The following is a 25,287-nucleotide window of genomic DNA, read 5'->3' on the forward strand; positions in this document are numbered from 1 at the left end:
TTCGAGATGTATATCATACATGTTCTTTTGATCCTGGAGGATACTCGACTAGCTTCACCATCGACAATGGTTCCTTATCCTCTCCACTTGCACCAGATTATCGTGGGACTATTACCTTGGATTTTGCATACCTCGGATTTCCTTTTGATCCAGGTGGTTGCATAGATACCCTCATCATCGAGACGGGAGCTCTTTATCCTTTCCATTTGACCCTCGGGTCATGTGATTCATGTATGGGTCTTCCGCTACCTCGACATTCAGTCATGGATGTGATTTTTGGCTTTTGTACATAGCCGCTTGTATATGTCCTTTCTTTGGACATGACCACCCTTCGATTTCAAGGACAAAATCATTGTAGGAGGGGATGGTTTGTAATGAAGTTGATTTCATTGCACATGCACATGAGAAATGGAACCTAGGCACTTGGGCTTAGGGACATTTACATGTGTACTATTGGGGGACCTTGAGCTATATCATGTATAGGGCTTATGGGCATTGTACCCTTTTTGATCATCATTATACTTTCATGAGTACTCTTACTCTTTGGAGCTAAGCTTTTATGGTGAACTTCTCCCTCTTGAGAAGCTATGTGTGTACTCCATTATGAGTGCAATAGGTGCTACTCCCTATGATAAGTGGAACGTGTGTACTCCATGCTAATGAGTCCCTCTTGAGAAGCTATGTGTGTACTCCATTATGAGTGCAATAGGTGCTACTCCCTATGATAAGTGGAACGTGTGTACTCCATGCTAATGAGTGCAACCCTTAGGTTCCCTTCATTGCAACATTTACATGAACTTTTTGGTGGCAACAATAAGCCCTAAATCTCAAGTTGTTAAAATATCAAGTGATACTACAAAACACAAAAAATAGTGCTCTAAAAAAATTACTTAAGAATTTTAAAATTTCATGTTTACAAAAGAAAAACAAAATTCCACCATCTACATCAACTCTTCCATAATTTTCTAAAATTGCTTTAGCCACTCATGTTCCAACATTTCATAATTAAGTATCAATCAAAAGTGACGATACTTTTAGTAAAGAAAAGGCTTTCAAAAGGGATGATATGTACAAAATGTAATTGTCTTGCTGGCTAAAAAACGTGTACAAAATGTAGAGAAAAAGAACTTCCGAGTCTTTTGAAGACTAAGGGTATACTAATCTGGCTTACTTCGAGCTCACATTCCCCTTATCTGCAACACTGTGTGCATTCTTTGTTGATCAAGCCAGACCAAAAAATTGCATGCTTCTGGGACCACAGACTGTCTCTATACTTGAATGAAATTCGTGTATGCATGCAGGGCTTGCTTCCATGTAAATGTGAAGGCGGCTCTCAAAAATCAATTTTGTGGAGTGTATTTATGTATGTATAGTGGGAAAAAATGACAAACAGGCGCCTGTACCTGCCAATGCAGCATCCCTGTTAGTGCGTTTTTATGAACCTACACATGCCTATGCTCCAACAAAAACCACGGATATAGTTAAATGTCATACCATAGCCATTGTGTTGCATGTTGCCTCATAGCTGCAATGTTGTGCCAAGGATATCTGCTGTAAAAGCGGTGGCTTTGAGTCGTATTTCTACTACTCCACATCGAGTACAAAGCACATACAGGTCCGACATACTTTTCTGTGATGTTCACACTTTCCTGGACAGATCATGTCACCAAGTGTCCACTCAGTCATTAAAGATCAAAATGGGAATGACTAACCAGCTGGCCATTCCCTGGCATCATGAGTCGCCAGAAGGGGGGTTGATGTGACTGCTGACAAGAGTGTTCTACGTAAACAGGTCAGCACAAAAAGAGCATTGCTGTTATCGATAGCATGGACAAGGGAATTCTAGGCTGACAAGTGGGCAACGTTTTCCAACTGTGGCAGGAATTGGCATAGATTGTGAAGGGGGACTTTACTGCAAAGGAAGAGTGGGGATTGATATTCCCCAGACCCCGGGAACCATGGATAAGAACCTATGCAGCTATTAAATACAGTTCTAGACTTGGATAAAGTACATCCAGACTTTTCAATCTGAACGATACTGAAAAGTGTAATCTGCAGCATACCAGCTTCCATGCTTCAAAGTTGATACTGTCTTGGTCCTTAGAATTCTTTGCACAATTTAGCAGAAATGCACTGCAACGATATCACAGGGTCAAACAGAAAATAATGGTTGAAATTCTCGTATATATCACGGACGTACAATGTTTGTACTCCCAACTCATTTTCACAATGTCAGGACTTCAAAAGTTCCATAAGATACCAAAGCTTATATCAGCCAAGAAGGGGTTATCTTTCCAAATACGCATGAAGGCCTCTCGTGTACACTACACTATCTTGGAAGATCTCTGAAATTTTATTCAAGATGAATGTACAGTATCTGACCAAATGATTGGCAATGCCTAAATGTGGAAGGTGCCCTCAATGGACTCAATTGTACACGAGATCTCCAAACGTGCCATGCAGTCAAGCTCCCAATAATCTCCCAACCAGTGCCTACTGCTGAGTGATGAGGCTGAAATGGTGATTGAGGGACTAAATCCAAGGGAATGGCACATGTATGTGCTGCAGTTTCAATGTGGTGGCCAGCTTAAACTGGGAAAATTCACCCTAATGGATCCACTTCTACCACAAAGACATCACATAAAACAAAAGTTAGAAGCTTACCATACGCCTCGATACACAGCTGAGTGATTTGGATGCCCAGAAACTCCATAGTTATCAAAAGTTATGATCTGAAAAAATAAGACACCAATGAGCTAGCAAAAACATATCCAAGTAGCTAAATGACAATCAAACCTAAACTTGCACAAACTCATTGATAAAAATAAACCAACCATCTAAAATATTGAAAATACTTTGATGTAGTATAGGGCATAATTTACTTGTGCAACTTAACACGTGTCAAGAACATGACATTAGAATAAGTGGTCAATAATCTATGATGTTGATTGTCATGATAATTTTGGTGATTGCAAATACATAATTATGGTAATTATGAGCTTTGTTGGTGTTATTACTTTGGCAAAAAAAAGAAATTCAGTTTCTAATGCCACTGAATAGGACATAGAGAGAACACCAACATTGAACAAGAGGTTACGACTAACTTTTATCTTTGGCACTCTATAATTTGGAGAAACACAACGGCCTTTTTTAGTTTCAGCATATCTGGTTCAATTTTTTCCAAGTTTGATTTTGTTATATATCAATTACCAACTCTCAGCTCTTGCTTTTTTATGTGGAAACGGATTTTAAGGCCAGGAGCAAAGTTTCCACTGCTCATGAGATGAGGTTTTAGGTTTGAGGGTTAAGATGTTAAACCTTGGAGGCCTTAAATCTAAATTGTGAATTGATTAGTTTGAATTAAAACACTGTTTTAATTGAATTTAAAATTACGAACGATAAGTTCTACACATATATATTATCTAAAAACTCTCCAGCTCTCATAAAAGAATTTATTTTTTGTAGACATCAAAGGTACAAATGAACAGGCCTTGCAATTCACAAATTCCTAATACCACATTCTATCAAAAAAGTCAATAAATTCTTATTGTTCCTCGAGTTCATGGAAGCATTAAGTGTTCTCCTCTAAATCCAATTAGGAAATTTTCTCAATAATCCTAACTTTACGTTCCTCCCACGAAATAGGAGAGGCAATTTCAGCTTTTAAAATCCTGGAGCCAGCTGAGCCATTTAAAGTGAAAATCCCGCTTATTTATAGAGGATGTCACTGCCTCTACCAATCCCAAACCCCACCCCACCCCCACCCCCCCCCCTCCCCCACGCGTGTGCGGCAAGAAAATAATTGTAGTAATAATAATTAGTCTGGTTATGCAGGAATGGCACTCGCACCTAAGAACATCTCTTGTTGCTGTGGGGTACTGATTGCATAATGCATATTAGACATATAGCTCAGCAGGTGCTCCATCAAGCATATGCTTACTAAAAACATTATGCATGGCAAGTATGGGTGTCCCCATTTCATGGCTGCCACCCACTTTATTGTGGGTTATCAAGGCTGCCCAGCTGGAGTAAAGGCATCACACTAAAAATTAATCATGGTCTTTCTGATTAGTCTTCACATTAGCTTCAAACATTGAGCTTATAAGATACATAAGAAAGCAGTTTCAGAATCGTCAGTTTATCAAATGACTGTATGCATAACCCTTGCGGAGGAAAAAATGCATCAGCCAAATATCAACACGATCCATTAGCAACTCACCTCGCCCCATCAAAAAATTAGCAATAAAAAAACTTTGATGAACTCGTTTTTAAATAAATAAAATACCAAGCACAATCATGGAACGAAAATAAATATCACCTACTTTATCAAGCTGAGGTGATCAAGCATTCATTCCATTACATATTAATTTCATCAAGAAACATATTTACTCCCAACCAGCTTAGAGACTTTGACGAAGAAGCTGGCAAGCTCCCGTCCCAGACTCCAGTCATTGCTTCACTCCGGATTGAGGCTAGACAAACACAAGGCTTTGCTCTTGACCCAAGCCCTAGTGTCCCGTACACCACCCCTCCACAAGTTAGGCTTAAGCTGTTGGATATTTTCGTTTCAGATTTAGTAGTGTCCAATGGTGTGAACACTTTACGTGTGAACACCCTCTTATTAAGAGATAAAAGATAAGGGCACTGGTGCCTATAAAAGCATTGTACATGGTGGAAGTTTTATCATAATTCATTCATCATTGTGTTGTGCAATCACTCTCTCCATTGTGCTCCCACTCTCTCTCTCTCTCTCTCTCTCTCTCTCATGCGGGGGATTTTTGACCTCTCGCCTGGCCCATATGTTCAACCGAGCTCTTTCGGAAGGCTTCCCAACCACCTGGACAGCCCATACCATCACACTCATCCATAAAGCCAAAGATCCCATGGACCCCAACAATTACATGACTATTACGATTGGCCACACACTGGCCAAACCTTATCGGTCATTACTTGAGATGGAGCTCAGCACACTAGCAGAGAGACAAGGGCACAAAGCATCAGGGTAGGCAGGCTCACACAGGTCATTCTCCACTTTGGATCACATCTTCACCCTCTAAGCCATCATAGAGGAGGCCAAAGCATGACACCAACGGGTTTACACCTGTTTTGTGGATTTCCACAAAGCCTTTGATACAGTACCCCGAGCCAAACTACCGCAGAGACTCCACAATTTGGGGGTACCATCAGACATGATCTGGGGGATCATTGCATTATATGAGTTGATCATAGGGCAGGTGAGATGCCCAGGAGGATTATCATCAGAGGAGATCTCCAGTACCATTGGAGTGAAGCAAGGATGCCCATTGTCTCCCACTCTCTTTGGCCTCTACATCGACGAGATTTCCGCCTTCATTGATAGAGGAGGGGGAGGAGCCTTATCACTAGCAGGCATCCGTGTTTCCATACTACTTTATGCTGATGACATTGTGCTTATTGCAGATTCTCCAGAGGCATCTTGACACATAACAAGATTTTTGTGCACAGCGGGATCTCAAAGTAGAACCTTGGGAAAACCAAGGTTATGGTCTTCAACACATCCCCTTTTTTCACATCTCGACTGAGTTTCACCTACATGGGCAGCCGAGTGGAGACTGCACACTCATGTGCGTCCTTGGGAGTCACTTTTACCCGACCGGTCTTCTCGATGAGCCATGCTGCAGAGGCTAGACTGATGCGAGGGTATGCTTCTCTTGCTCTCATAGAGAGACAGTGCTTCGAGGCCCATTTCCAGCCAAGGACCGAGATGTGGTTATTTGACACCTTGGTCACTCTGGCATTGCTGTATGGAGCACCCCTTTGGGCACCCAATCTCACAGCAGCCAAATGGCTGAAGATTGAGAGGCCTCAAGTCATGATGATATCCTGTATGATACACAGCACATGATATTATCTTGGTAGAGTGCTTACAGAGGATGGTTTCATACTAAGGGCTAGATATTTTCACATATACATGTCACATGCCATGCGGATTGCAATGGGCCAATTGCAGGTGTCATCGCACCGCCTGATGATAGTGACAGGGAGAGCGATACAGATACTCGTGAGGAGAGGAAATGCACTATATGCCAGAGGGAGGTCGAGTCAGAGGAGCACTTCATATGCAAGTGCACCGTATATTATAAGATCCAAGGGAGGTTCCAATGTTCCACTGTCTCTTCATCTTCAGAGAGGGGTTTGGAGCCTTATCCAGGATCATGGATTATCCAGATCAGCAGTGCCTAGGCCTCTTCCTATTAGAGCTTCATCACCACAGAGACTCACTAATTAGAGAGTCGAGACCTTATGGGAGACATCCACCCCGACCCCAAGGACCATCACTCAGTTCTTTCGACCACGAGGACACCACACCAACCATGGATGACATACCCACAGCCTCATCGAGCCACACAGTCTTGAGTGCCCAACCACCCACCAAACCCCACTTTGGTGTGACTCTAGATCAGGCCACCACCCTACAACAAGCCCGACGTCCCCGACTCCGTGGACCTCGCCAACACCACAGACATCACTCCCAGCTTGAGGAGATCTTGGACAGGCACAGAGCCACCTTCCCATGCCCAATGGATCTACAGAGCCTTCTACAAGTTACCCCCATGCTTGATATCCCTTATGGCCCTCCTTCTATCGGGGGGTTAGCTCCATAGTGTAAGACCCCTCTTACAGGTATTTCAAGGACTTGTAAATATTTATTGCTCAGTAATATTCTAGAGAGAGGAAATTTATGATGTGCCTCAAAAGAAATCACAAACTTGAGTAATGTTGGCCTAGAATAAGTAAATAAATCCATTTTTGTGAAATCATGGTTGTCACGGTACGAAAATACGATACCGTACGATACGATACCGTACGGGAATTTTTGGTACGACATGAAATTTTCGGATACCGTACGATAAAATACGGTTTTTATTTTTTACACTTACAAGCTATGGAGCTTCAAGCTTGAATGTGAGGGAAGGTTGGGAGGGGAGGAGTCTACAGTGCTTGAGAAACCAGTACATGGATATGTGTCTCTCTCGGTTGGATCTCCCGATTGTCTCCAAAAAAGAACCTGGATGGGTAATGCAATACCAAAGGTCTCCCAGTGTAGCGTTTATGACTAAGGGACCGTCCTTGCACAAATACGAGGAGTGCATCTAGGGTGATAAGTTTAGGGACTCCTCTCTAGATCAAAATGGCCATGTCCAAATGTTCTCCCTCTCATCCTACCAATCAAGTGTACACTACCAGTCTACCTCGCCAGATTTTTTAGGTCTCTCCACAACCCCATATGGAATACTGAGTGGACACGAAAGTTGCGAAGTATTGCGAGCATTTGGGATCTTCGTAAAGCAGGGTTTCTATTTTTTTTTAGCATTTGGAATTTTTTTTTCAAGGAAAAAAAATTTAAAAAAAAAACCAACTCGTACCGTACGAATTCGTACGGTATCGTACCGTACGACTCGTACGTACGAACCTGTTCGTACGCGTACGAGAAACAACTATGTGTGAAATTAACTCTTGAAATTTATACCTAGGGCCTATGCATGCATGTGTAGTCCAACTTACGTAGAGTCAATTCTCATAGAAAACCCAAGAAATTAGTCAAATAAATGGGAATATTAAATATAAAAATTTCATATATATGATTTTAAGCCTAAATGTGCAAAATGTGCACATGTGCATATGTGTATATGCCACTTGTACCTAAATTCATGAAACCCTCTAAGATGTGCCAAAAATTAATAAAAGCAGTTAATTTGATGAATAATTAAGGTGCAAGAAAAGGGCCCATGTGAACACACTTATACATGTAAACATGGGCTAGGAAAAGTTAATTGATTATTGGGGCATGGAAAAATAATAAAAGAAATAGGATGGGCCAAGTGAAAAATAAATTAAGTTATATATATAGAGAGAGAGAGAGAGAGTGATAGATAGATATAATATATATAGTGAAAGTTGAGAGAGAGAGAGAGAGAGAGACTAGAGTGTGTATGTATGAGCCTTGAGGGAGGGAGGGAGAGAGAAGGTGTGTATGAGAGGGAGAGAGAGTGTGCGTGTGAAAGAAAGAAAGCTGTATTAAACGTCTGCAAAAGGCCAAAATGACCTATGAGACCAAAATAGTCCATCATCATCATCTGGATACATCATCAAGATTCAAGGGTACAAAGTAAAATGAAATGAACTGATATGAACCGGTAGTATAGAGAGAGCTCCAAAAGTGGGTATAAAAAACATCATCATCCTAGTGTGTCTGAAGTTTAAACTTTGAACTTTGGGTCTTGAAAAAGGCTTAAGGGAGGGAGGGAGAGAATGAGGGAGAGAGAGAGTGTGTGTGTGAGAGGGGCTGCCTTGGGCCCTTAAAGCCCTCGTCTAAAGACTCAAACCAGCAAAATAATAATAATAATAATAATAATTTAAAAAAATTTGTTGACGCCTCGATCAGGCAGCCGTACACCTCGAACGCCTCGTACGCCTCTAGCACCTCTAACCGTTAGAGGCGCGCCTCGTAACAACTATGGTGTCCGCATTGGACCACATACATCACTGTGTATGAGCTGTAATTTACTTTCAACTCTAACAGCTCCATCCTTGGGAAATGGTTTTCGATGCATCTTTCCCAAAATACACCCCTCACAGCAGGAGTGTGGGCAGCCACCGTATTTGCATCATAAGTACGCTTGTCATAGCTGTCCAGCTTATACAAGCCTTTGTATCGTGTTCCGGAAGTAACTATTTCATAACCCTTTGATGGGTCTTTTACCAAACACTTCCCATCTTCAAATTCAACCTTTAAACCTTGGTCGTTTATGGCTGAGACGGAGAGCATATTTTTCTTTATCCCTGGAACATACAACACCTTTGTCATACATATATTGGCACCATTGGCTGCAACAAGTATGACATTGCCAATTCCCTTTACTGGATATGTGGTATAATCTGCACATGATACAGTGCGGCCATTTGAAGCATAAACCAAGTGCTGAAATACATCTTTGCATGAAGTGATGTGGCTCGAAGCACCACTATCAAAAATTTCATAGTCACAAGGAATGAGCATTTTTAGTCTTGGGAATGTTGGGGATGGCACATAGTCACATGGGACGCGAAATGGAGACGGGGAACGGGGACGGAAAAGATTGAGAATAGCCATTTCCTGTGACTATAAAGTGACATGGGACGGGAATGGGAATGGGAACGGGAAGATGCTGCCATCCCCAACATTCCCGAGTCTAAAAATGCCCATTCCCTGTGACATGGGATGGCAGCATCTTTCCGTTCCCATTCCCGTCCCATGTCACTCTATAGTGACAGGGAATGGCCATTCTCAATCTTTTCCGTCCCCGTCCCCATTTCGCGTCCCATGTGACTATGATCAAAATACCATGATACATCCTGTCTGTCAGATGCAATGCAAGACATATCATTGGTCTGAAGCACTTGGTGTGTCACCAGTGCATGTGACCAAAAAAGTGTACTCTTCCTGAATTACATTAGCCGATTGCTGTGCTTTGTCATCAAAAGAGTCTGCTGCTGCTGCATTGCCTGCATCTTTCTTTTTCTCTTTTGCAATCCGCTTTCTACATTCACTGATGTAGTGGCCAGGCTTATGGCAGTAGTGACATTTGCCCTTCTTTTTAGGCTTGTTTGCATCCCCTTTGTCAGACTTTTCACCACCAGAAGAGGGCTGTCCATGACCAGCCTAGACTGTTGTCCCCCATGCTCAAAGCTCTTTGCTTTACCCTTATCCTTGGCTGTAAATGCCTTCCACCACGGTTGCTAGATAGGTTTGCTCTTGTTTGCTCTTCCTGCAAGAGTAAACCCACCAGCTCTTCAAAAGTGACGGGATCACCATCTCCTCTCATAGAGAGGTTGAGAGAGGTGTGAAAGCCCAAGTAGGAAGGTGGTAAAGAATGAAGAGTGTTGGTGACCAGCTGTCTGTCAGGGATAACCTTATCAATGTTGAGCAATTGTTCCTGCAATCTTTCACTTTGGTGAGATGATCTGACATGGAGTCACCCTCATCCATAGAAAGAAGATCCAATTGCCTCTCAAGTAGGCAACTCTTGCCTCGTTGCGTACTTGATACATTGCTTCCAATGTGTCCCATGCAAGCTTCGATGTCTTGCAAGACCGAATGTGTGGAATAATAGTCCTTTTCACTGAAATGGCTATCAAGGACATGGCCTGTGCATCCCTAGAGTCCCATCTCTTCTGCTCTTGTGTGGGAGCAAGTTCTACCTCAGGAGCTCTTTGAGCACCTCCCCTTTGAGGCATTGCTCGTTGTATGGTAAGTGGGCGTGTGTCGTCATCACACACGATGCCCCAAAGCCCTTTGGCTACTAGCAAATTACGGATCATGAAACTCCAGAGGGAGTAGTTTGATCCATCCAACTTGTCCTCCTGGGTGAGCACACCAAATACATCTGTAGCATTTTGAGCCATGTCGACAAAATACACCTGCAGGCAAACCAAGCACCAATGTGCACTGCCAGGCAACCAAATGTCCTGTGCAAATTTTTGCAGGCAACCAAATGTCCTGTGCAAATTTTTGCCTGCAACCTAAAGTAAGTATAAACCTGCACCAAATTGTCCAATTACACACAATGTGTATACATATGTGACAATCACCTTGTAATCCCCAATTACATGCTCCAATCTGAAAAGCCCCAATTTTTATGCACTACAATTGCTTCAATGTGCAATTAATTGCCCAATTTTCACAAAAGCCCCAAATTTCTGCAACTAGGAGAGTTTTAATTTGCTGATTTTGAACTTAATTTGAAAAAACCCCAAATTCCAACCAAAGCAGCATGTTCAATTTTTGGCAATTCTACATCAAATACTAATGGTGCCTCCTGTAATTTTCCATGCAAAGGGGAATTTTGCCAAACCCCCAAAATTCACTGAACCTGCACCAGCATGTCTGCAACAATTTTGTTGTTTGTTGTTTTTTGTTTTTTTTTGGAATAAAAATACCTGCAAATGAGATAACTTGACCCGCTTGAGATGACCAGGTACAGAAAGCAGGACTACAGATGTGGAGATGGCGGGAGGTTGAAGTAGCATAGCGTAGGTGGCCCAGGACAATCGGTGTTAGTTGGGCAGGGTCAGGTGCAGGCGGCTGACCATACCAACACTTCAAATACCAGAGACAGAGCATGATGATAACACAGCGGAAGAACCGTTAATAATAAAATAAGACCGCACTGAGCCGGAATGGCCGCCCCCCCAGGAACTTCTTTATTTAGAGAGAAGCTTTTACAAGATACCGAGGTGTGGGTGCCTACAACACCGGATTTTCCACAAAGCATCAGCACAAATCTCTTGCCCAGATCTCAATCTAGAGCCAAGATACAAACATAGCACTCAAAAAGCTATCCGAAGATTGTCTCAAAACAGTCCCATAACCAGCTCATAACCAGCCCATAAACTGTCCATAAAACAGCCCGGTACACGGAGCCCAAAACAGCCCTGAAAACAGCTCTCAAATCAGCCCCAAAATCTGCTCCATAAACAGGCCCAAATCTGCCCATGACAAGGCCAAAAGAGAGAGAAAATTGCCTGCTGTACGGCCAGTGCAAGAGATCATCACCAGGAGTTGCTGAACGGCCAGTGCAAGAGAGAAGAGAGAGAAAATCGCAGTCAGCCAGCAAAGGAGAGAGAAACTCCAAAAGGGATGCGCATGGCAAAAAGAGAAGCCCCCCAGATCCTTTTAATGAAGTCGACTAGCTATATTTGAAGTGCTTTTCCCCTTTTTGCCAAAAATAATCGAGTTGGCCCAAAATAACTACTTATGCTTTTCTTGGCTTGTACTCTAAGTTTAGCCCAAAAATATCAACTTTTATGCTTTTCCTAGCTTGATGCCCAAGTTTCATCTAGCCGCCTCCTTTTGTCCACCTGTCCATGCCCAAAATAATAATATGTCCAGCCCGTCTTTAACGATTTGGGAGCACCCAGACTTATAAACATTATAAGTCACTTTATTGAATAAAACCCCATGTTGCTCATGCTGTATGGCCATCTTTCAGGCCAAACCATGCTAGTAAAATGCTCTAGCTTTCTTATGTGGAAAATCCCCGTTCACACCTTGGTTCCACCCAGTGTGTGAAACACTGGTCAAGACTGGTGAAGAGACCAAATGGTGACATCCCCTCCGTCTTATAAAGCAATTGTGCACAATTATATAAACATGATACCAATGAGATATCCTTCGAGAATAGCAGATGCACTGCCAATCCGAAATATTTCATAATTCCAGCATTAAAGCCATAAATCAGATACAAGTACAAGAGCCAACCGTATTGAAACTTTATCTATATCCCGAGTCAACAACTCTGATAATAACCAAACACAGGCACAAGAACCAACTGTGTCTCAAATATCCATAAGTCCATAAACCAGATAATAACTAGACACAGGCACAAGAGCCAATTGTGTCCCAAATATTCATAAATTCATAAATCCATAAGTAGCTTTAAGTACCTACAAAAGAAAAGTAACTAGAATATATAGCCACAAATCATCTTGCCATGCCATTGGACTGCATAAGGGCAATACCCCTATGATCCATACGCATGCCCAAGCCAAACATGCTTCACATGTCCATATGGTTCACCACAGCAACAACCCTTCCATGAAACCATACATGCTCACCACGGTTTCCTCTTCCCAAGGCTTCACTCACCAGGGCAAGTCCCCTTCCATAAGTTCATGCGACACTCACCAGGGTTACCACCCTTCCATGAATGAACATGCTCGCCAAGGTTTCCCCTTCCATGAGGCTTCACTCACCAAGGCAACTACCCTTCCATGAGTTCACAAAATTCACTCACCAGGGTTACCACCCTTCCATGAATGAATCCATCCACAGTTGGCGCGGACACAGTCCCCTGCCAATGAGATGTTAGATCACATGACCCTCGGCGCAGACATAAGTCTCCAGCCAACAAGGGGTCATGTCCACTCTACCACATGCACTCCATGTCGGTACTCAAAACATACTTTGTGGGCTCAAGTTCACTCTACCACATGCACTCCGTGTTGGTACTCCGACCACACACCTTAGAGGAGAGGTGGGCTCAAGTTCACTCTATCACATGCACTCCGTGGTGGTATCTCGATCATAGTCACCGGGACCGGGAAACGGACCAGGACCGGGCCAGGTAGAGGAAACGAGACCGGGCCAAATAAAGGAAACGGAAACGCCAAGAAACGACGCGTGTAAAACTTAACGCGCGAAAAACAAATACTTCAGTAGGCCCGTAGGACTCACATAATTAAACATACACAAACTATTTAAAAAACATTAAAAGAAGTGGACATTTATTTGCTCAATGAGATCTCATTATGTAGTACAGTGAAATACATCAAGATCATGGGGCATTTTTTTTTGCTAACGTTTTTTTGTTAACGGGCGTTTTTTGCTAACATTTTTTTTGTTGACGGGCATTTTTTGCTAACGTTTTTTTTGTGTAACGGGCTTGGGCTTGGCCAACGATTTTTTTTGGTAGGTTCCATTTTTTGCAGGTTGCCTTTTTGCATGTCGCCGTTTTTTTAGGTCGCCTTTTTGCAGGTGGCCGTTTTTTGATGTTTGCGTTTTTTTTTGCAGGTGTCCAACCATGTTAATATTTGCAAGTCGTCTTTTTGCTAGCCACTATTTTTTTGGGACACGCCTTTTTTTTTGGCACCTGTTTTCTTCTGTTTTTGCATTTTCACCGCGTAGAAATGAGTTTCTATGTTTCCACCTCCCGGTTCCATCGTTTCCTGTGACTATGATCCTGATTCCTGATCACAAACCTAGAAGGAAAGGTTGGCTCAAGTGTAGAAGATAAGATGAGAATAAGCCACAGGCATAAATATCCTAGTTCTCCATAAACATGTCCACGACAGATAGTTTTACAAGCATTTTAGCCCCGTCAATAGTTTACAGGCATTTCAGCCGATAAAAGAAATCTATAGAAAAATCCTCGATCCATGAAATATCCATGAGTTTCGTATCCCAAATAAAGGAAACCAAAAAAACATACTCCATCCAACCAAAAGGAGCCAAAAACTCAATCCATAGTCCTTGGACATATCCGTAAGAAAAACCATATAACCCAAGCTTTTCAACCATAATGTTTACCTGAAACAATTCAAGGCAAACAAACAACACACAATTCTCCTTGTACAGGCATACAAGGGTTAAGTGTCCAAAACACTTGCAATGAATTGCAAAAAGCAGCAACTTTGTAAAACTCAAAGTATACTTAGCTTTTATCTTTGCCAGGTTCGTCATGAAGCCAAAAGAAATATCTCCTTAGCATGCACATAAGGTATCTTGAGATATAGCTCCATATAGCTTACTCGTAAGCTTGATTTATAATCCACAATAGTCCATATGGAAAGAGTGCTGAACACGAACACATAAAACCAACTCCATATTTCAAGGATAAAATCTGTGAATCCATAAATCCTTAGACCAAGCTATCTACTCCTCATGTTCATAACTGCTTCCATAAGCTCGATAGCAAAACTGTTAGTCAGTGTAGTCTCCACTTCTGATCTTCTCTTTCTCATTGTTGGAAGAAAGCCTCTTGCTTCCGAGAAAGCCTTTGCTCTGATACCAGAGTCTCAAATAGAGGGACTCCCGGAACGACAATAATAGACCAAACCAACACTTCAAATACCAGAGACAGAGCATGATAACACAGCGGAAGAACCATAAATAATACAATAAGACCGCACTGAGCCAGAACGGCCAGCCACCCGTAGGAACAACTTTATTCAGAGAGAAGCTTTTACAAGATACCAAGGTGCGGGTGCCTACAACACCGGATTTTCCGCAAAGCAACAGCACAAATCTCTTGCCATATCTCAATCTAGAGCCAAGATACAAACATAGCACTCAAAAAGCCATCCGAAGACTATCTCAAAACAGTCCCATAACCAGCTCATAATCAGCCCATAAACTATCCATAAAACAGCCCGGTACGGAGCCCAAAACAGCCCTGAGTTCCGTGCCAAATCAGCCCCAAAACAGAGCCATAAATCAGCCCCAAAAGAGCTCTCAAATCAACCCCCTGCTCCATAAACAAGCCCAAATCTGTCCATGACAAGGCCAAAAGAGAGAGAGAACTCCCTGTTGTATGGCCAGCGCAAGAGATCATCACTAGGAGTTGTTGTACGGCCAGCGCAAGAGAGAATCTATAGTCGGCCAGCAGAGGAGAGAGAGAAACTCCAAGAGGGATCGACTAGCTATATTTGAAGTGCTTTTCCCCTTTTTGTCAAAAATAACCAGGTTGGCCCAAAATAAATACTTTATGCTTTTCTTGGCTTGTACTCCAAGTTTTAGCCCAAAAATATCAACTTTTATGCTTTTCTTGGCTTGATGCCCAAGTTTCATCTAGGTGCCTCCTTTTGTTCACCTGTCCATGACCAAAATAATAATATGTCCAGCCCGTCTTTAATGATTTGGGAACACATCGACTTCTAAACATTATAAGTCACTTTATTGAATAAAATCCCATGTTGTTGTATGGCCATCTTTCAGGACAAACCATGCCAGTAAAATGCTCTAGCTTTCTTCTGTGGAAAATCCCCGTTCACACCTTGGTTCCGCCCTATGTGTGAAACACTGGTCAAGACTGGTGAAGGGACCACATGGTGACAGCGTACCTAACACTAATCCTTGGAATTAGGGCTTAATCTGGTAGGGTTAGGGGACCCCAAGATCAGAGGAAGAGCATGCGGATACGGGTGGCTAGGGTTAATTATTAATAAATCCATGTGAACACGCTATTTATGACTCGATGGTTATTTATTGCGGCACTTATCACTATATAAGGAAGGCCATGGGTTATTATTATTATTGATTGTTATCGGTCGGTTTGCGGATACGGGTGGCTAGGGTTAATTATTAATAAATCCATGTGAACACGCTATTTATGACTGGATGGTTATTTATTGTGGCACTTATCACTATATAAGTAAGGCCATGGGTTATTATTACTATTGATTGTTATCGGTCGGAGCGACTAGAGCAGTCACACTCTTGTCATGGACATGGCGATCACAAGCAATCTTGCCGAGGGTCCCTTAGGACAAACTCAGGTGGTATGGGACGCCAGGGCTAACTGGCTTGGCCCATGGGAGTGGAACCTTAGCCCCTGGCTCAAGGGTGGTTGCAAATGCGACCTACAGTTGGGTGGTGAGCTTGCATGCACCCTTCTAACCTTGTTTATGCATGTGCATTAGGTGATCCTTGGGGAGGAGTGCTTTATACTTAACCATTAACTTATTTGATCACTTAAATGAACCACAAAACTTTAATCGCATTTAAATAATCCACCACCATGAACAAGGCACTAGAATGTGCCAAGCGAGATATCAAGACCATGAACACAACGTTGGGGCCGAAGATAGGGTGACCCCACCCCCCCTTCCCCGCCCTTCATAAGATATTTAAGTACCGAATGAAGAATTTTTAACACAAGCTTGTGGGTAATCCACCGAATTGCCCAATACATCATGCAAATGAAACTTGTATACCGAATCCAAACCAACAAATGTTCATCTATCCTCATAGTGGTTGAATATAGGTCAATAACCTGAGCCCTAGCTATGCATACGTCTATGGGTGGCCTACGGATACCCTTGAACTAGAGACCACCTGCATGAGAGGATCTTCAAAAATGGTGCCAATAATGATGTTGCAGCTGTTACCCCTTCCCATACGTGTGTGTGCACACGTGTATGTCACATGTCAAACAAGTATGTTCAATGCACTATTGTATTGGCCTAACTCCCATCTTCCAAGCTTGTACTCCACAACGTTGAATTTAGGCATTGGGCAGAAGTCCCAACCATGTCTCACCGAAACTCAACTAGGTCCATATGTCTGGGCTAGTTGACAGGCCCGCAGGATCTCGACTTTCCAGTGGCTGGTCGCCCACAGGGGCTCAGCAGTTGGCACCTGGCTTGTCTATAGCAGTCTTCCGGCGGCCTGCGTCCGATGCGGCCACCCTATGGAGACACAGAGACATTGCCTTTGGGATTGCCCTCAAGCGCAGCAGATTTGGTTGCGGATGTTGCGTATTCTGGCCCCCCTCTCTCCAAAGGGTATGTATACGTGGGGTGCCGCTGCTTGGTCGACTTTGTCAGGGCCTGCTATGGACTATGAGACGGAGCAAGACAGCCAGGCCATCAGATTCATTAGGGGCCAGCCTCGCCTCGTTCCTGCACCGGATTTCTCGTCCGCCAGCTGGACACACGAGAGGGATCTACGATGGGAGCTCCTCAGCAGCCTCACCATCTGGTTCACCTAGTGGGCCCTGTGTTTCAGGGCCTTTGAGGGGAGACTGGAGCCACCAGCAGAGACTGTACGGGGGATTTGGCAGGAGTTGATCCACACCCTGCGAGGACAGTATGACCGCATCCGGGGCGACTCGGATGAGGCGATCTTGCAACGCCAGGCCTTTCACACCACCTGGCGCAGCGGCCCCTTCTATACCCTGCACGCGGGGTCCCCCCGTTGGCATTACAGGCCAAATGTTTGGCTTTTCCCCCCTCCTATTGTATGATTTAGCCCCTCAGTTCCTTTTACTGAGGCTTCTACTTTTCAGCACCTAGGGAGAGTCTCCCGGGCTGCCTTGCTTTGTTCACTGCTCTGTTTCTTCTTGTGAGCAGGAGAGGATCTTTTGTAGCCCTACGGGCGTTTTTATATAACTAATGAAATGATCTTTTCTCGGAAAAAAAAAACTAGGTCCATATGATGAGTTCAAACATTGGCACAAGTCCCAATGTGTCTCACCAAAACTCCATCATAACCAAGTCCATAGGATGAGTTCAAACATGGGAACAGGTCCCAATGATGTCTCACGAAACTCCATATCCTTCTGAGTTTGATCCAAAAACCATAATCCCACGGGTTAAGTCCCAAGCTGGTGATACCCAGATCCTTTCACCAGTGGTAGAATTGATAATGTCCATACAAGTAAACAATTCACACCTTCATCAAGCAAACATAAAAGATGCAATGCATGTGTTGTATTGGACAATCTCCCATCCTCAAAAGTGATGGGCAGAACTAGCTGCAACACCTCCTACGCACCAACAAACAGATGACCTGCACCACCAACTTTCACCAGCAGTATTACCCCTGCTGCACACAAAAACCACCCCTTTCATTGGCTGCAGGGAGCCTGCCATCCCATGTCCGCTGCTGGTTGTCCGTCCATCAACCAGCCTGGGATGGGCATTTGTTGGCATCCCTGTTAGCATCCTCAACAATGGGCAGCTCAAGCTGTGAAAAGACAACCCACCCATTGTTCCAAACATGTAGTCAGAAAGCTTTAGATCCTTGAGCTTGGATAGGTGGCAACCATGTGTGTAACTGGCCTTATGCTAAAGTTGCATAGGGGGAAGGAAAAACAGCAATTAAAGCTCCTATAGTAGTTTTCTCTTATTGCAATGCTATAACTGCTTTTAATTGTCAAAGTTGCATAATTATTTAATGCTATTCAAGACATTTAGTCATCTGATAGATTCATTGTTACCGTATCTATGCTATGCATTGTAAGTGTCCTCTTTAATATTTGTGAGATCGAATCCTGGCTCCAGATCACATTGTGACCATCCTGCAAATTACAAACAAGGAACAAGGCTTCCATTACTGCTATAGCATACTCCTTACTAAGATTATTCTACCGGAATGTGCACACACACATACATATGTATATGTGTGCATTTACATGTGTCACATGTGCATGAATGTATATGTATGTGCACGTGCGCGCACGCGTGTGTGAGAGAAAGAGAGAGAGAAGGGTGTGTGTGTGAGAGAGAGATTCCAGCAGTGGTCAATTCGTGCATAGCGTGTGTGCGACAAGAAAGTCAGGGTCGTCGCTTGTTCTTGCTGGAGAAAGGGCCGTCGACTGTTCCTACTATAGAGAGGGCCGTCGCTTGTTTCCTGTTCTTGCAGAGGGCAGTCGCCTCTCCTTGTGAGCTGTCGATTGTACCTGCCGGCCGTCGCCGACAGCCTTCTCCTGCTTCTTCTGCTGCAGAAGCTGTTCAAATATTGAACATAGCTGCTGCCTCTGCTTCTGCTCAGCCTCAAGGCTTGTGTGTGCATGTGTGTTTGTTCTGTTCAATACCATGGATTCTGATCACCAATATTTCAAGAAAACGTCTATTCTCGAGGATGTGAGACTTGCAATGGAGAAGACCTTAAACGGCTGAAAGAAAATGCTTCATCATGAAAACCCTGATGCGCAGTATTTATATCATGTTCTACATCATGATTTCTAGGAGAGTCAGGCTGCATGGGACAAGCCTAAACCCACATTAAAATACAAAATATCTGCACAGACAATCTTACCCAACTTTAAGAAGTTTTCTGAAGGCGTTTTTTCCAAGAAAAACGCCTTCAGCCATTGATATTGCTCAAAGGTTGAAAAATATGCTCGGAGGATGTCTCCCCAAACAACAACCCCCACCCCCCCCCCCCCCCGGTGGCCCCTCCGCGTGCGAGAAAAAAATCTTTCTATCAGTTAACAAAAAACAGCCACAAAGGGCTAGATACAAACTCGCCTCCATCAGCGATGTGAGGATCAAGAACTCAAGGGGTGGAGAAAGATCTCTTATCCTCTGGCTGGCTGCTCTATGAGGAGAAGGCTATCTCATACAAGGGGAGGGGGAGGGAATAACCACACAGGTGGTTTGTAGTGCCAAGTGGGCTCACCACCTCTATCTGTGCGGAAAGGGCCAGGCCGCCAAAGCCTCAAGAAGGCTTCCCGCCGCTTCCGCAAAGCTACCGTGCAATTTCCCCCCACTGGCCATGGAGGGTATGAATGATATCAAGCCAAATGCTTCTAATGGACAACCGCAGGCGTAGTGTGGGTGCCTTTGATGGCTTCGCTGCATCTAGCTCGCCAGATGTGCCAAGCTACAATGCTGTCACAGATCTCCTATCTCTGGTACGAACCCAAAGTCCAATGGTCAGTGGATGGGACTGGGACTAATATTGCTGAAATGCGAAGGTGAGAGACCTGATGGGCTAGCCCCCACACCTTCCTCCTCGCAAGCCATGACTAGCTCAACCTCGGTGGCCCAAGCGACAGTGCCCCATGAAATGATGCGGGTCGAGGTCCTGTCCATCGTGAAAATGTGGAGAAATCGCTGTCAAACCTGCTGAGCCTTCGGGCAATCCCATAGAAAATGTCATTGAGACTCCTAAGGGAGGCCACACCTCAGACAAGCAGTTGGTCAACCACCAATGGCCAACCACGTGCCGACCACCAAACTCGTGTGCCAATAGCCAAAGAAAGAGGGTGATCTTTCAAGGCTGAAAACTGTCCCAAAGCCTCTTCCAAAAATCTGAGAGAAAACGCTATGAGAGGCCCTGTGACTGTCAGTATGCTACTATTGCCAGGGTGCCGTCGACCTCGGGCATCCGAATCCTACGGCCTAGCCAGACGGTGCATGTGAAGAACAGGCTACCCAGTGTCTCCTGTTGATCAACAAGATCACACCAAGTCCACTCCCCCGGGTCCCACTCGAGGCACGTGAGGGGCCGGCTCTCCAAAATCCATACCTGCCAGAGTCTCTCCCTGGCCACCTTGGCCGACGGGGGGTCAATCTGCCACTCATGTGCCTAAAATCGGATCACCCTCACCCTTTGTAAGGTGTAGCAAGTGAAATCATCCAGAGGGGGCTCTGATCTCTCTAATCTGCCATGGGGTCCAAAAGAAAAAGTGAGCAAAGCACAGCTCTCATCCGCGCCATGGACTGTCAAGAGAATATCATGCCTATACTAGTTGCATCGTTGAGCGTGGATCTATGAGCTCCCCCCCTCCTGCGTCTTCTTGACGCCTACGCCCTCCTCATCCTTCGCTATCGCCGGCCCCCACCCCCTCCCCCCCCCCCCCCCAAGGCCCCAGCGCCCCACTCCCTCCACCGTCCTCTTCCTTTGAGCCCACTCTTCCCCCTCCCTCTGCCTCTCCAATGCACTCCCGTCGCCCTCCAGCAGCACCCTACCCGGAGCAAAGGCAACCGGCGAGCTCCATCTGCCGCTTGATTCATCAATTCTCAAAGCCGGTGGAGATGACCATTGCAACTTCCCCGGTGAGGGCTCTCCTACCATAGTCCCCAGGTGGGCCCCCAGGATCTTGGGGCTGCCTGTGGATTACAGTTTCGTCCGATGTCTCTCCGCTGAAGGGATAAATATTTTTGAGAAGACAATAGCTCCCATTCGGACATGTGTGGTGTTTCATCCATAGTTATGGGGAACAGGGAAATGAAAACGGAAACAGAAACGAAACGGAATTTTTGAGAGAGGGGGGGGGGGGGTGTGAAACGGAAACGCCACATCAACAATTGAACTTGTTTAAACACATGTAGAGAGAGTCAAGAATGAGATTTAGATAGGAATCTGAAATTTGAAGCTTCTTAAAAATCTAAAATGTGAAGTACAAACTTGAAAGATACAAAAAAGCCAATAGGAAAATCAAACTTCTTCTACAACATCCATGAGTTCTTCATCCTCACATAATTGTGAGTCTTCCTCATCACAAATGTAATCACCTCCTTGCAAGTGTCTATGTTGCTCTTAGCAAAAGCTAATTTGCCTATATCTTTTAGCAAATTATTAAGACAATGTGCCATGCAGGGACTCCATTTGATGTGCGGATACCGTTGCTCGAGTAGACTTCCTGTTAGCATTGTTAGTGCTCTCTAGATCGGACACAAATTGTACTACATTCTCTGGACCTACATACTCCACAGCCTCACTCCACATTTCACAAAGAACCGGTGCAGTCCTTTTGTTGCACCCCACACTCTGTTGCCTTGATGTATAGGGCTTTACCCCTACACGACACAAGGCTACCCTCCAAAGAGTGGCTCCAAACATCCCTCCACCCATCTCCTATAAGAGAGACACCATAAACGGACAACCTTTGCTTCATTGGGACAAGGGCATCATTGATATAATCATATATAAGGACCTCATCAGCAAGCAGCTTCTCACGCAAATGCATCATAGGAGGGAGGTTGGTATGTGGGACCAAACGATGCAATTTCAGCCACCATCTCCTTGAAGAAAGGAGATCGTGCAACATTGAATGGTCTGCCACATGAATAAAAAAAGTGTGCCACAGATGCATCGACCTGTGGCCTTGCGTTGAGGGTGCCATGCAGCATGTAAAGGTACTTTGTTTGCCTCTTTCTTGCGATGAGGAGGTATTTGTTTACCTCTTTCTTGCGACGAGGCAGTATGATTTGAAACCGATGATGTGCCGAACATTGACCGAGTGCTTGCACTCCCCCCACTTCCGCAACTTGTGGTTGCACCACGACCTCTTGCGTTGCCAGCAAGCCCAACCGATGTTGCATTCGTTGGAAATGTGGATGCAAGTACGTTTTGGCTGTCCTTCTTTGATACAAGCGGGTAGAGTTGGTGCTCCCGTTGCATCCTCACAAGATCAGCTGCGAAGACTCCTTTGCACTTGGCCAATGCCATGGCCAGTGACCCCCAGCAAATGAGCCTTCACACGGTCCACCACTCCACCTCTCTCGAATGCACAATACTTGCATTTGAAGCCCTTTGGGCCCTCTTGCCATCATCCTTGTCAAGGAATGTCAACTTGCTGCCACCAATAGTCGGATTGAGTCATCTCCTTCTCTCATGGTTGCTCAAGAATTTAGCTTCCATAGCTCGAGGATCCATAGATGAGAGAGAGAGAGAGAGAGAGAGAGAGGCCTAATCAGAGATTAAATCTTTTAGAGAGAGGAAGGGTCCGGCAGGGCTGTCCTCTAGCACCTTACCTTTTCCATTCGTCGCCAAAGCCATGAGTAGTTTTCTCTCACCTCAGGAGACTGGGCTAGAAGAATTGCGTCTCCACCTCCGCACTCGAGAGGTCCTGCTGGACTCAAAATTGGCAAATGACACAGCAGCTTAGCTTTCAGGAGATGTTGGGAATCTCCAGAGATTGCTGACGCAATCAATATCTTTTGCCGCGCATCAGGAGCACAGATCAACTCGCACAAGTCGTGTGGCTTCTGGGGTAGGCTCTGCACCCGCCCCGACTTAGCATCCAGTTGAGGCTTTCTAGTGGATCCCCGAGACGCACTCCTATATCCACTATCTTGGATGCCAAGTAGGCATCGACATCTCTCCGAAGCAGCAACTCACTCCTCTTCTTCTAAGCATTCAGAAGAAGCTTTGTACTGGAGTTCTGCGAAACTCTGCATAGGCTGGTCGAGTGGTGGTGGTGAACCAGGTCCTTCTTGCCACCATGTGGTACATTACTTCTTGTTGGGCCTTCTCCTGGGCATGCATTGGCTAGGTACAGCGGTTGATCTGGAACTTCTTGCGGGCCTGCAATGACGGGAGGCATGCCCGGGGCAAGGTGGCATGGAGAGTGATCATTCAGTCACAACGCAGAGGGAACCTAGGCATCATTGATCCCGCTATTCAAAGCGGGATCAATGATGCCTAGGTGGCATGGAGAGTAATCATTCAATCACAACGCAGAGGAACCTAGGCATCATTGATCCCGCTATTCAACGCGGCGTCCTGCTGGGCAAGCTGATAGTTAGAGGACTCCTTCGCGGTAGTGAGCCTTGGAAGGACTTCCTCTTGGCCCGGATTTCAGCCCGTACCCCGAGCCTAAGGGGCCCCTGGCCATCGAGTACCAAATGGTCTTCACAGAGATGTGGGCCCGCAGATTTAGCCCAACTTTTGAGGACAGATTTGCAGCCAGCTTACTGCGAGCTTGGGATCACCTTAGGCTGGCCGTTAGGCAGCTAGCTCCGATAACGCGCCCCATGATAAATGAGGTCAGGCCCCCAACATATGGCCACTGGGTAAACGGATCGTGGGGTTCTAGATCAATGGCTCCCGCCTACGCTCCTCTGAGGCTGAGCCTAGGACCTGCGAGGTCACTTCAAGATTGGCTTGCACACAGGCAATTGCCCCGGAGGTCAAGAAAGAGGCCTGGCAGGGATCCGGGGTAAGAGACAAGCTCAGCCTCGACATCGACTCTCCTATTCCTCAGGAGTGGCTGACACCTATCTCAGACCCGGCCCCCCACAGTGGCTAGGCATGGTTTACTAGGCATGATATTCTATTGGTGGTCCATGGAGCGGATGAGGGTTGTGGTTTGCTCACTTTTTCTATTGGTCCCCATGGCCAGATTAGAGAGATCCGAGCCCCCTTGGAGGATTTCAGTGGCTGCACCTTACAGAGGGTAAGGATGAGGGTGATTGGATTCCAGGCACATGAGTGGCACATAGACCCCCCGCCGGCCAAGGTGGCCAGGGAGAGACTTTGGTGGTTATGGATTTGGGAGAGCCGACCTCTAATGCCCCTCCAGTGGGCCTTGGGAGAGTGGACTTGGCGTGATTCTACTGATCGGGAGGAGACTCTGGATGCCCCCTTTTTTGCATACACAGCGCGGCTAGGCCGCAAGATTCAGATGCCTGAGATTGATGGCACCCCAGCAACAGCAATACATTGGCAATCACAGGGCCTCTCTTGGCGTTTTCTCTTGGATTTTTGGAAGAGGCCTCTGGGAGAGTTTTTCCGCCTCGAAAGATCACCCTCTTTCTTTGGCTAATGGCACACAGGAGCTTGGCAGTAGGCACGTGGTTGGCCATTGGAGGTCGACCAACAGCTTGCCTGAGATGCGGCCACCCTCAAGAGTCTCAGTGACCCTGTCTTTGAGATTGTCTGAAGGCTCAGCAAGTTTGGCAGCGGATTCTCTGCGTCTTCACGATGGACAGGATCTCGACCTGTATCATTACATGGGGCACTATCGCTTGGGCCACAAAGGCTGAGGTTGTCAGGGCTATGAGGAGGATGGTGAGGGGCTACCCTTCAGGTCTCTCACCTCCGCATTTCGGCAATACCAGTCACAGCTCCATCTACTGACCACTAGAGACCGGGCTCATGTCAGAGATGGGAGATTCGCAATAGCATTGCAGCCTAGCATATATGGCGAGCTAGATGCAGCGAAGCCATCGAGGGTACCCACACTCCGCCTGCGGAATCCATCAGGAGCATTTGGCTCAACATCATCCATACCCTCTGCGATCAGTGGGGGAAGTTGCAAGGTGGTTCTAATCGCATGATGCGGAAGTGGCGAGAAGCTTTCTTGAGGCTCTGCAGCCTAGCCCTTTTCTCACCGATAGAGGTGGCAATCCCACTTGGCATTACAGACCACATGTGTGGTTATTCCCAGTCCCCCTCCCCCTGTATAAGACAGCATTCTCCTCATAAAGCGGCCAGCCGGGGGAGAAGTGCATCTTTCTCCACCTCTTGATTAT

The 25,287-nt window shown here is 45.3% G+C and overlaps 1 protein-coding gene across 1 annotated transcript; it reads right to left on the reverse strand.

Annotated features, from left to right (window-relative positions):
• Window positions 1-932: 932 nt before the first annotated feature.
• Window positions 933-18,647, reverse strand: LOC147609588 (uncharacterized). The gene is made up of 5 exons (XM_086787895.1): window positions 18,519-18,647; window positions 2,665-2,732; window positions 2,064-2,133; window positions 1,495-1,649; window positions 933-1,403 (listed from the first exon to the last, which is right to left on the reverse strand). The coding sequence occupies exons 1-5, from the start codon at window positions 18,630-18,632 to the stop codon at window positions 1,334-1,336; spliced, it is 477 nt and encodes a 158-aa protein (XP_086644021.1). The 5' UTR covers window positions 18,633-18,647; the 3' UTR covers window positions 933-1,333.
• Window positions 18,648-25,287: the final 6,640 nt, after the last annotated feature.

Source organism: Cibotium barometz, chromosome 51 (assembly GCF_041138505.1).
Source record: "Cibotium barometz isolate CiBa-2024 chromosome 51, ASM4113850v1, whole genome shotgun sequence".
In the NCBI taxonomy this organism is placed as follows: Eukaryota; Viridiplantae; Streptophyta; class Polypodiopsida; order Cyatheales; family Cibotiaceae; genus Cibotium; species Cibotium barometz.

Excerpts from the sequence above, each read along its gene's own strand:
- LOC147609588 (XM_086787895.1), bottom strand. The coding sequence starts at position 18,632 with ATGGAAGCCTTGTTCCTTGTTTGTAATTTGCAGGATGGTCACAATGTG. Across the intron at positions 2,733-18,518 it reads CAATGCATAGCATAGATACG|ATCATAACTTTTGATAACTA; the intron begins GTAACAATGAAT and ends TTATTTTTTCAG. Across the intron at positions 1,650-2,063 it reads ACTTTGAAGCATGGAAGCTG|GAAAGTGTGAACATCACAGA; the intron begins GTATGCTGCAGA and ends TGATCTGTCCAG.